Here is a 14,475-nt window from a genome sequence, read left to right as displayed (position 1 = left end):
ACCACAAGGCTCAGTACTAGGACTGTTGCTTTTCACTCTGTACATGCTGCCCTTAGGAGAGATAATTAGGAAGCATGGTGTTAGTTTTCATTGCTACGCTGACGATACTCAGCTCTATATTTCCTCGCGCCCTGACGAAACCTACAAATTCACAAAACTAACAGAATGCATAGCTGACATTAAAAACTGGATGACAAGAAATTTATTATTATTAAATTCAGAAAAAACTGATATCCTAATCTTTGGACCAAAAACTTCCTCACGAAAAAACCTTGAATACTCTCTAACACTTGACGGGTGCTCCATTAAATCTTCGTCCTCAGTTAGGAACCTGGGTGTGCTCTTTGATACCAATCTTTCATTTGAAAGTCATGTTTCTAGTATCTGTAAAACCGCCTTCTTCCATCTAAAAAATATATCTAAATTACGACATATGCTCTCAATGACAAATGCGGAACAGTTGGTTCATGCATTCATGACCTCAAGACTAGATTACTGTAACGCTCTGCTGGGTGGTTGTTCTGCTCGGCTTTTAAACAGACTACAGTTGGTCCAAAATGAGGCAGCTAGAGTTCTTACTAGAACCAGAAAGTATGACCATATTAGCCCAGTTCTGTCAACATTACATGCTCCCTTTTAAACATCGTATAGATTTTAAAATCTTGCTACTTACTTATAAAGCTCTAAATGGTTTAGCTCCCCAATATCTAAGCGAGCTCTTGGTGCATTATAGTCCTTCACGTCTATTGCGATCTCAGAATTCAGGCCAGTTGATAATACCCAGAATATCAAAATCAACTGAAGGCGGCAGATCCTTTTCCTATTTAGCACCTAAACTCTGGAACAATCTTCCTAGCATTGTTCGGGAAGCAGACACACTCTGTCAGTTTAAATCTAGACTAAAAACACATCTCTTTGCTCTTGCATACACATAACACATTATCAATACATTAACATTTTTCAAATCCGTTAAAGGATTGTTACGCTGCAATAATTAGGTCGGCCGGAACCGAGAACATTTCCTATAACACTAGATATACCTGTACATCAGAATAAGAATGGCATCTACGCTAATATCAGTCTCTCTGCTTATCCTGAGGTTTGCCGGGTGCTGGATCCAGGCCGTATCCAGATCAGATGGAGAACCTGTGTCTGGACCTGACTACAACGTAGCCCAGGAGACAATGGGCCTACAGATCCAGTTCTGGCTGCATCTATAATTCAGATTTTTAATCTCCGTATCCGCTTACATATATTTATATATAATCTATTTTTAATCTCTATAATAAAAATGTATAATTCAGATTTTGATCTCCATATCCATTTACATATATTATATATATCTTCCAAGGGGTTTTTTCCCTCCTAGGACTTTTTTCCCAGTGTTAGCACGCTGGGTTTTTCTCCTAGGGGGTTTTTTCCACCCCTGGGAGTCAGCCGACATTGGCTTAATGTAGCACCATCTTGTATATGTTACATATTACCACGCTTGCTTGTACAGCTTATTTATAACCACTTCTCTTTTTTTTCTGTGCTTCTAACATGTAAAGCTGCTTTGAAACAATTACCAATTGTAAAAAGCGCTATATAAATAAATTTGACTTGACTTTTTTGACTTGTTTGTTTGTTCGTTTTTTTAAAAATCGTTTTAGTTTTCTGTTTATGTAAATCATTTGTAATTTTTTTTTATAATAATAGTAAATCTTTTATAATAATAAAGGTTAACTTAAAATTCAAATTCTCTCTCTCTCTCTCTCTCTCTCTCTCTCTCAGAGGAAGTGGGCGTCTCCGTCACATTCAGCACTTCATGTTAAACATGTAACCAGGAAAGAAACACTCAAAACTCATCTGACCACACATCGAGAGCTTCAGAAGAATTGAATCTACTGACAACAGAGAAGATCATTTAATAAGAGAGAAGAATGAAGATCATCTTGACTTTCACTCTGCTGATGATTCCTGGTAAGAATCTGAACTCAGAGTAAATCACTAAAAACAGCACAGATTTGATGAGGAGAGTCTTTCACTTCACTTCATGATGTTCTAGTGACTGCTGAAGAAAGTTCATTTCTGTGTAGTCTCATAAATATATTAAAGTGTATTTGATGCTGGTTTGTTGTAGGAGTCGTGAGCGCCATCAGTGTGACGGGATATTCAGGAGGAGGAGTCACGATCACATGCAAATATGATAAAGGATATACAGCAAATATAAAGTATTTTTGTAAAGGACAGTTGTCAGACTGCAAAAACCAAATCAGGACTGATGAGAAAAATAAATGGGTTCGTTCTGGAAGATTCTCTCTGTATGACGACACAAGATCAGCAGTCTTCATTGTGACAATCAGAGATCTGACTGAACTGGATTCTGACACGTACTGGTGTGGAGTCGAAAGAGTTGGAAAAGATTTATACACTGAAGTGAATCTGAAGGTTATAAGAGGTGAGTAACTGAGAGCCTCAAACCCATGATGATCTCCACAACATCACGATACTCAACACTGACTGTAATTACTGCCGTTCACACGTGAAACTCATAACAGACTCCATTAATAACTTTTTTATCTAATGTAAGATTTACACTCATAATCTTCATTCATAAATGTTTCAGTAAAGTGAGCAGATATGTGTTTATATTGAGAACAAAATGACAAATGATCTGAGTTTGTGTTCAACAGATCAACAACAAATCAGGAGTGTGAGAGGATATTCAGGAGGAAACGTCATTATAAACTTCAAATATGAGAAGCAAGAAGCAAGTCCTTTGATAAACATCTGTAAAACTGGAGTTCAATGTTTTACTGTAATAAACACTAACAGAGCAGCAGGATGGGAACAGGACAGACGATTCTCCGTTCAGGATGACAGATCTGCAGGTCTCTTACGTGTGTTTATCAGAGATCTGAATGAGAACGACTCTGGAGAATATTATATTAGAGTCAAAGTTTCTGAAGAATACAGTTTCTTCTCTGGGTTTAATCTGATCATCAGAGACGGTGAGACGCTTTCATTCATTTCTGCATTATTTGACAGAATCCATGAATATATCTGGTCATTGTAACATTGCTGCACTTGATTTGGATCTGAAACAGATGATTGTTGTGTGAAGAGCATCAGTCTATCAGCTGCTGCAGGAGGATCTGTGAACATCAGCTGCAAATACCCACAATCCCACATTAGTGATGTGAAGTTTCTCTGCTGGAGATCTGGAGCTGATCTCTGTGCTGAAGAGACGTCTGTGAAGGAGAGCAGAAGATGGAGTCCTGAGGGAAAGATCCAGCTGTATGATGACAGAGAAGAGCAGCTCCTGACGGGAAGCATCAGTCATGTGACTGAACAAGATTCAGAATACTGGTGTGGAGTTCAGTCTGATCAAGGACACAAGAGCTTCATCACACGAGTCCTGATCAGTGTTACAGGTACAGGTGATTTTCTCACTGATGTTAACCATAATACAATTAAAATAATTAATTTGTATTAATAAAGTGTTTTCTGATCCAGTAACTCTGCTGTACTGTATTATTCAGTGAGAAACCAGGCTTAAGCTCCAGAAACTCAAACAAACAGCTTATGATTCTGTTTTCTAAGTGTCTGTGTATCAGCAAACATGAATTCTGGGTAGTGAGTGAATGACATCAGTAACAAGTGTCTGTATCATGAGAAAAGTGTGTCAAGTTCTGGGTGTGAAAAAACATCCTTTAGAAATTCACTGTTTCATTGTTTTATATACAGACTTTCCAGAAACTACATCATCATCTTCATCATCATCATCATCATCATCATCTTCATCATCATCAGTTGAATCTCAATATCAGAGAATGTGTATAAAGTGATTCATTTATCTGGTCAGACAGATGTGCAGTAAACAGTTCAAGATTAACATTGAGCACCAAATACTGTCTAAACAGATGTTCTTGAAACATTTAATGAAGTTTTTTATTATTTTTAGTTTTTGCTTGCTGCAGTTGCTCACTTGTGGATTTAAAACAGTAATTTGTGATTTTTTGTAAAGCTGCTTTGAAGCAATAGTGAATGTAAAAAGTAATATAAAAATAAAGTGATCTCACTCATAAGCACTCATATTGTTTTCTCTGTTTTTGGAGCATCTTGATTCATTCTGAGGTAAAACTTTCATGTTCTGGTTTAAAGGTGAAGTGTTTATTTTATGGGTCACTAGTGTCTTCAAACACAATTACAAATGACTGTTTTCAAACATGATTCAAACACTGATGACTATCATTTCATTGGTCAGACAAACTGATAGCCCCGCCCCATAATCACACCATTGGTTGAGCCAATGTTATTATGTAGAGCTCAGAATGACTAAATAATCCATTTATACTCTCAAGTTCTTTCTTTCTTTCTTTCTTTCTTTCTTTCTTTCTTTCTTTCTTTCTTTCTTTCTTTTTTCTCTTTACTGCAATAGGCAATAAGTTAATTAAGCCAAAAGCATTTTATCTCATTAAAGATCACACTGGGGGAAAAGATCACATATAAATCAGTAAATCTAGAAATACAATACATCTATAACTGATGTATCAGTGCACAACTAAAGGAGATGACATCATTTAAGAGCTAAATTAATCAGTCTGCATGAGAAATATAAATGGGTTTATGATGAAAGAGTCTCTCTGTATGAGGACACAAGATCAGCAGTCTTCACTGTGACCATCAGAGATCAGACTGAACTGGATTCTGACACATACTGGTGTGGAACTGAAAGAGTTGGAAAAGATTTATACACTGAAGTGAATCTGAAGGTTATAAGAGGTGAGTAACTGAGAGCCTCAAACCCATGATGATCTCCACAACATCACGATACTCAACACTGACTGTAATTACTGCCGTTCACACGTGAAACTCATAACAGATGCCATCAATGACCTTTTGATCTCCTGATGGTAGATTTAAACGTATAATCTTGACCTTATTCATAAATGTTTCAGAAAGGTAAGCAGATATGTGTTTATATTGAGAACAAAATGACAAATGATCAGAGTTTGTGTTCAACAGATCAACCAATCAGGAGTGTGAGAGGATATTCAGGAGGAAACGTCATTATAAACTTCAAATATGAGATGCAAGAAGCGAGTCCGCTTTCATTCAAACATGAATTCTGGGAGTGTGTGAATGACGTCAGTAACAAGTGTCTGTATCATGAGAAAAGTGTGTCAAGTTCTGGGTGTGAAAAAAAAAACATCATTTAGGAATTCACTGTTTCATTGTTTTATATACAGACTTTCCAGAATCATCATCATCATCACCACCACCATCATCTTCTTCATCATCATCATCATCATCATCATCACCACCATCATCATCATCATCATCATCTTCATCATCATCAGTTGAATCTCAACATCTCAACATGATTGATTTATCTGGTCAGACAGATGTGCAGTAAACAGTTCAAGATTAACATTGAGCACCAAATACTGTCTAAACAGATGTTCTTGAAACATTTAATGAAGTTTTATATATATTGTAATGACTGAGGCAAATCAGACACAATTATTGGTTAGTTAACCAATAGTTTTAAGCTCACTCTGGGGTCTGTCCCCATCCCCAGGGAAGCTCTCAGTTACAAGTTTATTGCGCAGAGGAATGTGTTTGCCGCATGGAGAGCAGGGAAGAGACACAGAAAATCTGCATCTTCCCTGCATTTTCCACACAGAACACAGACTCTATGGCATTAATGTATAGACAGACTGTGCTATAAATGAATCCTTCTCAGGAAATGGTATCCATTATTACTGTTGTTGTATTGTACTCATTATATTTACATGTTTGATGATTTTTAAATGTTATGACCTGCACGGTAACTTCAATTATGCCATGTTTGGTGTCTGTGCGTTCGTATCGAGCAGATTTAAATGCTTGTGTATGCGGTATGTCCATACCTGCATAACACATAAGTGTTACAAGGATCATTAATAGTCCTTCTTCAAAGCTCAACCAGTTTAATCGTGCTCGGTCATAAAAGCCCACCAAGGGGAGGTGTGTGTCACCCGGAAATACAACGACCTCATTGGCCCCCATCATTCCTAAGAGGTTGGCTTTGACCAGAGGTTAAAAACGATTGAACAGGGCCACTCCCTCTCTTCTTCCTTGCTTCTGGACGACCGAACAGGTCTCCTTGTGGCCGGCCTCTCTAGGCCCGGCCGCAAGGCTGGTAGGCCCCTGGCCTACAACACCCAGCCATGTGCTCATCACCCAACAGACTGGCAACAACTTCAGACGATAACCTCAAGAGTTATCCACAACCTGCAGATCCGACGCTCCTCAGCCTAAAGGCACCTTACAAGTATCGTACATTTTAATGCTAAACAGCGATTTAGTATTGATTTGTAAAGACTTACCTTTGCTATTGCTAAAAGAAACTGATGAGTCCTTTCCAGATTGCCTTTGACATTTCATGTAGCTCTAGTAACAGCATCTCTTCCGGTTCAACTCTATCATTACTCATTCTGACTTGTGTATGTGTGTGCGACCCTTGTGTGCGATGTTATGTTACGTGTTTGTTAGTTTAGTTATGTGTTTGTGAGTTACTTAATAAAGATTATGCACAGGACATGTTTGGTTCTGACTCCGTCTGCTAATGAATTGCCTCTTAAGTGATAGATCCGGACTACGTGCTCTGAGTAGTACAGTACAATAAGAAATATTATTTTTCCATAACTTGGAAATTAACATTTCTTAGAATTAATAAACAATCAACACTGAGCGTTCACTGGACTAACAGGTTAACTGATTGTAATATTAATTTTAATGTAGCTATGTCCAGTTAATCTGATTAACGGATTTGCATATTCATAATTAATCATAATTAATAATCATAATGAGTTATGAATAATTATTAATATTTCCCTTTTGAGTTAATTTTCGCTACAATATATATATATATATATATATATATATATATATATATATATATATACTCAGCAAAAAAAGAAACGTCCTCTGACTTTCAACTGTTTTTACTTTCAGTAAACTTAATGTGTAAATATTTGTATGAACACTAAAAGAGTCAACACCATAAGACATAAACTAAAAATGTTTGACAATGTGTCCCTGAATGAAGGGAGGCTCAAAATCAAAAGTACCAGTCAGTATCTGGTGTGGCCACCAGCTGCTTGAAGTACTGCAGTGCATCTCCTCCTCATGGACTGGACCAGATTTGTCAGTTCTTGCTGTGAGATGTTACCCCACTCTTCCACCAAGGCACCTGCAAGTTCCTGGACATTTCTGGGGGAATGGCCCTAGCCCTCACCCTGCGATCCAACAGGTCCCAGACGTGCTCAACACGTGGTCTTCCACTGCGAGGATGATCAGCTGTCCTTCCTGTCTCCCTGTAGCGCTGTTTTAGGCGTCTCACAGTGCGGACATGGCAATTTATTGCCCTAGCCACATCAGCAGTCCTCATGCCTCCCTGCAGCATGCCTAATGCACGTTCATGCAGATGAGCAGGGACCCTGGGCATCTTTCTTTGGGTGTTTTTCACAGTCGGTAGACAAGTCTCTTTAGTGTCCTGCGTTTTTAGAACTGTGACCTTAAATGCCTACTTTTTGTAAGCTGTTAAGGTCTTAACGACCATTCCACAGGTGCATGTTAATTAATTGATTATGGTTAATTGAACATGCATGGAAAACATTGTTTAAACCCTTTACAATGAAGATCTGTAAAGTTATTTGGATTTTTACAACATTATTGTTGAAATGCACAGTCCTGAAAAAGGGACGTTTCTTTTTTTGCTGAGTATATATATATATTTAGTTTTTGCTTGCTGCAGTTGCTCACTTGTGGATTTAAGACAGTAGTTTGTGGTTCCCTTTCATGGGAACTGTCGACACTACGTCATATGACATAGCGTCTCGTTCCCTTATTCAGGGAACCAGGGTTACACAAGTAACCTGAGAAGTTTTCTGTAAAGCTGCTTTGAAGCAATATTGAATGTGAAAAGCAATATAAAAATAAAGTGATGTCACTCATAAGCACTCATATTGTTTTCTCTGTTTTTGGAGCATCTTGATTCAATCTGAGGTAAAACGTTCATTTTCTGATTTAAAGGTGAAGTGTTTATTTTATGGGTCACTAGTGTCTTCAAACACAATTACAAATGACTGTTTTCAAACATGATTCAAACACTGATGACTATCATTTCATTGGTCAGACAAACTGATAGCCCCGCCCCATAATCACTCCATTGGTTGAGCCAAAGTTATTATGTAGAGCTCAGACTGACCAAATAATCCATTTATACACTCAAATTCTTTTCTTTCTTTCTTTCTTTCTTTCTTTCTTTCTTTCTTTCTTTCTTTCTTTCACACTGGGGAGAAAGATCACATATAAATCAGTAAATCTAGAAATACAATGAATCTATAACTGATGTATCAGCGCACAGCTAAAGGAGATGACATCATTTAAGAGCTAAATTAATCAGTCTGCACTGTTTATACAGTTACTATGGGAACCGCTGCTGTTTTCAACATCAGTATCTTTAAAATGAATGTGATACACTGAAAAAAAGCTTCAATCTGTTAAAAACACTAAATGTTACAGTTCTGGAAAAACATTAAATAGCCTTTTAAATAATAGAATTATTCTGTGACAATCTCTGTAAAATAACATGAGTTTTATCTGCACACGCTTGTTCTGTGTCTGTGTGTTCATGTGAAGCCAGTGTGAAGAAATAGTTTGACTTCCCTCTTTATTAATACACACATGCATGCTGGAGGTTGTGGGTGAGAGCAGTGTTGAGCAAGAGTGAAACTGAGAAAGTTCACCAGTTTCTCTCTCTCTCTCTCTTTTTTTTCTTTTGCATGGTATGGTCTTGATAAAATTTTTGTGAGAAAAGTGTGAGTTGTGTAAGAGGATAGGAGGATAGGAGGATGGGGATCCACACAGAGACACCATCCATTTCTCTGTGCAGTGGCTTTAGGTGTGTGCCGGAGAACAGAGTGATGGTGGAGGATGTTCTAGAGAATGAAGGCCATGAGAATATTTCCTCTGCTTCCAGAATGAATAACATGTTGTTAATCAAGTGACTGACACAGGGTTACATTTACAAGTAGTGATTTCAAATGTGCCGCCGTACCTCTGATGACGTATTAGAGCATGAATTACTGCACTTTGACAAGATTGCGAGTCCATTCAGAACGATTTCTCTGGTGTGTAAAAACCCGGCATTGAATCATGTTATGTCTTTTAGGAGACAGGTTTACGAGTTTTTAAAATCACCAGATCATACCCTGATAGCACACATTGTTGATATCAGCCACACCCTGCTTCATTAGAAAATGCAACTTTTCTAGGCTACTTGTACCTCTTCTGCATATAAAGAATTAATAATGACAACACAACTGAGATTTAAGAAGAAAAAACATTTATTGAAAGAAGTGATGTATAAGTAATAATAATGACAACACAACTTTGATGTGAAGATGAACAGAATTAAGCTGTTTATGAGGTACAGCTGTTATAAAGAGATATCTTGGAGGAAGAAACATGTTCGATAACATGTTTGTGTGTAAATAGTGAAAGTTAGCTGTTTATGTTTAAGTACAGCTGTTATGAGAGATATATAGATAACTTGTTTATTGGTAAACAGTGAAACAATTGGAAGTGAAAACTTTTGTATAAAAACAAACTGTTGATAAATGATGTTTTATAAACGTAGTTCAGGAGGAACAAGTCAAATAAGATACCCAATCATTACAACATCTTAATCATTACCTCATCTCAACCAGCTGTCAACAATCTGTAATCAACGTATCTACCCAATCGGCATGAGTTCAGGCCTGTATATAATCACAGTCAAACTCACCCAAGGATCCTCGACAGTTTCCAGAATTTGGTCCCGCCCTAAGTTCCTAACATGTCCGAAGTCGCGTCCGATGAAGAATCTTTCATCCTCGAGGAATCTTTGCCACAATCCTCTGGCCTTAAGAAAAATTTTTCTCCAATCCAACGGCATTATTTCAGAGGGGCGTCAGCCCAAACAAATGGGTCCCTGCATGCCAAAACGCAGAGGCCTGTCACCACGTCCGAATCATCCGCGATATCCTTCTGTGTATTTCCATACTCTGGCCCATTCAATCATTACTGTCATAGAAAAATGACAATAAGGCAACCGAGCACCAAGCTCGAGTCTCGGGCAATGCCGCCTCTTCCCGCGACGGAACGGGCCTTCTTCCAGCGTCAGGCCGCCGCAGCAGGCCTTCAGTAAGCCCGGAGCCGCGCCGCAGTGCAGATCCAGTTCCCAGCCGGCTCACATTCTCCACTCCATCGGCTCAACCCCGCAAGAAGCACAGTTTAAATCCTTCTCGTCTTCTTTCCTGAATTTTCAGTCATTCCATCTGGATCAATGTTGATCGGGGGATTGTTTCTGTGACTTGCCGTTATAAATTACTGTGCCGCTTCCTTGTGGTTAAACACGCAAACAGTGGCTCATATATCACGTTCAGTTCACACGCTGAATCACTATGAAACTCGGAACTTACTGTCATCGCTGTTCTGCGATTTATCAACAAATCGCTTGGAAACTTAAAGTAATAGTATGCATTTCTGTAACTTCAACCCACAGCTTCACTATTGAGACGAGGCACAGACTGGTAGGACAAATTCTTAAAATCGTTCTTTTGCTGATGCATTTAAATAAATTTTACCGTTCCTATTCATCTGTATGTTCATCTATATTTAGAACTAGCAGAAATCTGTAAGTAACGTAACGAACCATAGACAAATAACCAGTGAATAAACTGTTATGTTGTATGTTCCTACGCGGTTTGAGAAAGCATGGAATTTGATTTGAGTAATTTGAGTACCAGGTCTGGATAAGTATTGGGAAATAGAACTAAAAAGTAAACAAATTTAATTAAAAAACTATGCAAAGCTCTCTTTTTACAAGCTAGTCTCTTTTGATCTTTACTAAATGAAGGTGCACGTGACTCAAACCAGCAACAGTTAAAAGAACAAACGATCATCTAAATCAGTCTGTAGCCTACTTTGCTGTTTGATGATCATTCAACATCAATCAATGACAGTACAAACTGTAAAGTGTGACAGTATGGTATCAAACAATCGTGCCAGAGGTGAATATATGCAGGTTATAAAGCATTTTAGGCTTATTAATAAAAATTAATAATCGATTTCTCAGCCTTGCACAGTTTCGCTGAACTCAAACTGAATTTATGGGCTTTAACTTAAATACAGTTAATTTCTAGGCCTCACCACATAAGGAAAAATAGGATATTTTTATTTGTTTCCATCTTCATAGATGGTCCAAACTGTTCTAAACAGGAACTACTATCTTTGCTCAGCTATCTTCATGATGCGCATAATCCCGCAGGTCGCTTTTTCATCTCCTCTCTCTTGCTTCTTCGATTCATGTACTAGAAGACAGGCGTCAGGCCGCAGTGAAGGCCGCTCCCTCCGCCTAGCCACACACCGCAGTTTCCCAGGTGCCACACCACATACAGCTCTCTTCGCCCTCTTGGCGAATGCCTTCCCTCCTAGCGTGAGGATGCCTCCGCTAGCAGAGCAAGCTCCGCTGTTTCAGCCATTTCATCCCACCGTCTCTTACCCTATCCATTGTCTGTGGCCTGTAGATGTTAGCGTGAGGATGCCTCCGCTAATAGCGCAGGCCCGGTCATCAGTCTCAAACTCTCTTTTTGTCTTTGGTCTACAGCTCAACCACAGACCTTAGCGTGAGGCTGCCTCCGCTAGTGGCGCAGGCCCAGATCCCATATTTTACTCCCCAGTTTCCCTCTTTTCTACACTTTTTGTTCCTCCCCAGGCTCCAGGGACTGACCCAAGCGTGAGGTTGCCTCCGCTAGCGGCGCAGGCCCAGAGGCCTTATTGGACTCCCAGCTTCCCTCTTTTCTACACTTCTTGTTCCTCCCCAGGCTCCAGGGACTGACCCAAGCGTGAGGTTGCCTCCGCTAGCGGCGCAGGCCCAGAGGCCTTATTGGACTCCCAGCTTCCCTCTTTTCTACACTTCTTGTTCCTCCCCAGGCTCCAGGGACTGACCCAAGCGTGAGGTTGCCTCCGTTTGCGGCGCAGGCCCAGAGGCCTTATTGGACTCCCAGCTTCCCTCTTTTCTACACTTCTTGTTCCTCCCTAGGTTCCAGGGGCCAGCCCGAGCATGAGGCTGCCTCTGCAAGTGGCCTCGGTCCCAGCCGTTCCTCCAGCCTGCCTTTCCTGATATTCTCTTCTCAACATTACTTTATTTATATCATGTAAACAGCATTAAGAACCTCCAAGCTCCCAGCAGACCACTTTTCCAGTCATTCGTTCCCCATAGGAGCAACAACCACAGCTGCTCAATAAGGCCTTTCCCAGCATCAGATTCAAACACTTGGTCACTGGTCATAAGAAGCTTTTAAGAACTACATCAAACTGTTTCCACATTAAAGAAGCCTAACAAACGCTTATCAGCTAGGTTTTCAGCTCCAGCTCATATTCTCACACATACCCACAAGCCATATCAAACTCAACTAATACCATCATTCCAATAAAATGGGAATGATATCATTGCCAGTGCAGCGATGTCGCCTCGGCTCCCGCAGGAGCTCAATTCTTCTGGCCCTTCTCTCCACTGCCACAGCAGTGATGTCCCCTCGGCTCCCGCAGATCAGTTCTTCTGGCTAATTTCTCCACTGCCGCAGCAGTGATGTCACCCCCGTTCCCGCAGGAGCCCAGCTCTTCCTAAACTCGGCCTCATCCAATGTTGCAAGAAATCTCCCGGTCTTCAAACTAACCCTCTAAACAGATGATTCAAACCACCCAGTCAAATCCGTCAAACTTCTATCTGACACCATGAGTATTGAGCTCCCATAAGAACCTCAGAAACAGTATACATTTTCTATTCTCGTTCAACTATGGCTGGGCTTATCCGTCCGATCGCTGTGAGTATTGAACTCCCGTCGGACTGCGCGAGAGCCCTCCCAGTCGAAAATAGCTAAACGTTTTGCGTTTATGCCATCAGGGGCTTACCCGTCCAATCGCAGCGAGTATTGAACTCCCGTCGGACGTTGCTAGAGCGCTTACCAATCTAAAATAATTAAACGTTTACCTCACTGCCAGCAGGGGCTTACCCGTCCGATTGCTGCGAGTATTGAACTCCCGTCGGATGCCACAAGAGCCCTTACCAAACATTAACCCCTCTGCCAGCGGGGGGGCTTACCCGTCCGATCGCAGCGAGTATTGAACTCCCGTCGGACGCCGCTAGAACCCTCCCAATCTAAAATAACTAAACATTCACCCCATGCCAACAGGGGCTTACCCGTCCGATCGCAGTGAGTATTGAACTCCCGTCGGATGCCGCAAGAGCCCCCCAATTACTAAACGTCCTCCCCACCGTCAGCTGGGGCTTACCCGTCTGATCGCAGTGAGTATTGAACTCCCGTCGGACACCTAAAGGGGCCCCCTCAGCTGAAGCTACCCTTCTAGTCGCCGCAAGTAACGAACTCCCGTCGGATGCCATTCCTTCTCAGTGTTCTGGCTGGTGGGGTTTTACCCATCCAATCGCTGCGAGTATTGAACTCCCGTCGGATGCTGCAGATGCCCCCAGCCAAAACATCTAAACCTTATCTTAGTTTGCTGGTCAAAGAGGTTTATATTCATCGGTTCGCTGTGAGTACTGAACTCCCATCAGATAGAACCCTCCCGATCCGGCAGACAGCTTTCTCCTTGCAAACATCAGCCTTATTTCTATATTTTTGGGGGGTTACAGTTCCCGGCTGCTGTCCATAGCCAATATTTTGCATTTTTGGGGGGGTACTCTGTGTTCGGGCCGATTACCGAGCTCGGAGCCCTCTCCCCGGACAGCACGCCAAATACGTTTACCAATTAATTTACCTGACTTATTTGTAAGTGTGAACTCGTGAAATGATGTTTTATAAACGTAGTTCAGGAGGAACAAGTCAAATAAGATACCCAATCATTACAACATCTTAATCATTACCTCATCTCAACCAGCTGTCAACAATCTGTAATCAACGTATCTACCCAATCGGCATGAGTTCAGGCCTGTATATAATCACAGTCAAACTCACCCAAGGATCCTCGACAGTTTCCAGAATCCCTCCACCACCCCGTCTCCTCACACTCTCTGGATTACTTCATATAATCTAAAAGGAGGGGGGGGGTACTCTGTGTTCGGGCCGATTACCGAGCTCGGAGCCCTCTCCCCGGACAGCACGCCAAATACGTTTACCAATTAATTTACCTGACTTATTTGTAAGTGTGAACTCGTGAAATTGGAAAGTAATGTGTGGAAAAAGGAAAAGAAACCCCAACAACAGATTTTTGTGTTAAAGAATGACAAACAAGTGATATTTTAATGCCTTTATTAAAGCATGTATTAATCACTTATTAAAGAATGAAAAACAACTGCTATTATAATGCATTTGTTAGTAACATGTTAGTAGATTAGAAAGGTACTAATGTGTATTAGAAAGGCAATCTTACCCTTGAAGG

The 14,475-nt window shown here is 40.5% G+C and overlaps 3 protein-coding genes across 4 annotated transcripts in view; all 3 read left to right on the top strand.

Moving 5' to 3' along the window:
- Positions 1 to 14,475, top strand: part of LOC125271224 (B-cell receptor CD22-like) — a 1,156,500-nt gene that overhangs the window by 703,790 nt on the left and 438,235 nt on the right. The window lies entirely within an intron of this gene.
- Positions 1 to 14,475, top strand: part of LOC125271198 (hemicentin-1-like) — a 987,774-nt gene that overhangs the window by 554,761 nt on the left and 418,538 nt on the right. The window lies entirely within an intron of this gene.
- Positions 1,773 to 4,070, top strand: LOC125271253. Of its 2 annotated transcripts, XM_048195309.1 has the most exons (5): positions 1,773 to 1,962; positions 2,123 to 2,440; positions 2,676 to 2,993; positions 3,090 to 3,416; positions 3,730 to 4,070. In XM_048195309.1, exons 1-5 carry the CDS (start codon positions 1,923 to 1,925, stop codon positions 3,828 to 3,830), a joined length of 1,104 nt encoding a protein of 367 aa, XP_048051266.1. In that variant the 5' UTR covers positions 1,773 to 1,922; the 3' UTR covers positions 3,831 to 4,070. The 2 variants fall into 2 exon arrangements, with proteins under 2 accessions (XP_048051266.1, XP_048051267.1); XM_048195310.1 differs by lacking the exon at positions 2,676 to 2,993 and having other exon boundaries at positions 1,780 to 1,962.

The sequence above is a fragment of the Megalobrama amblycephala genome, linkage group LG7, assembly GCF_018812025.1.
Source record: "Megalobrama amblycephala isolate DHTTF-2021 linkage group LG7, ASM1881202v1, whole genome shotgun sequence".
Lineage (NCBI taxonomy): Eukaryota > Metazoa > Chordata > Actinopteri > Cypriniformes > Xenocyprididae > Megalobrama > Megalobrama amblycephala.
Note: the sequence above shows the minus strand (reverse complement) of the source record. Positions and strands in the feature narration are given on the sequence as shown.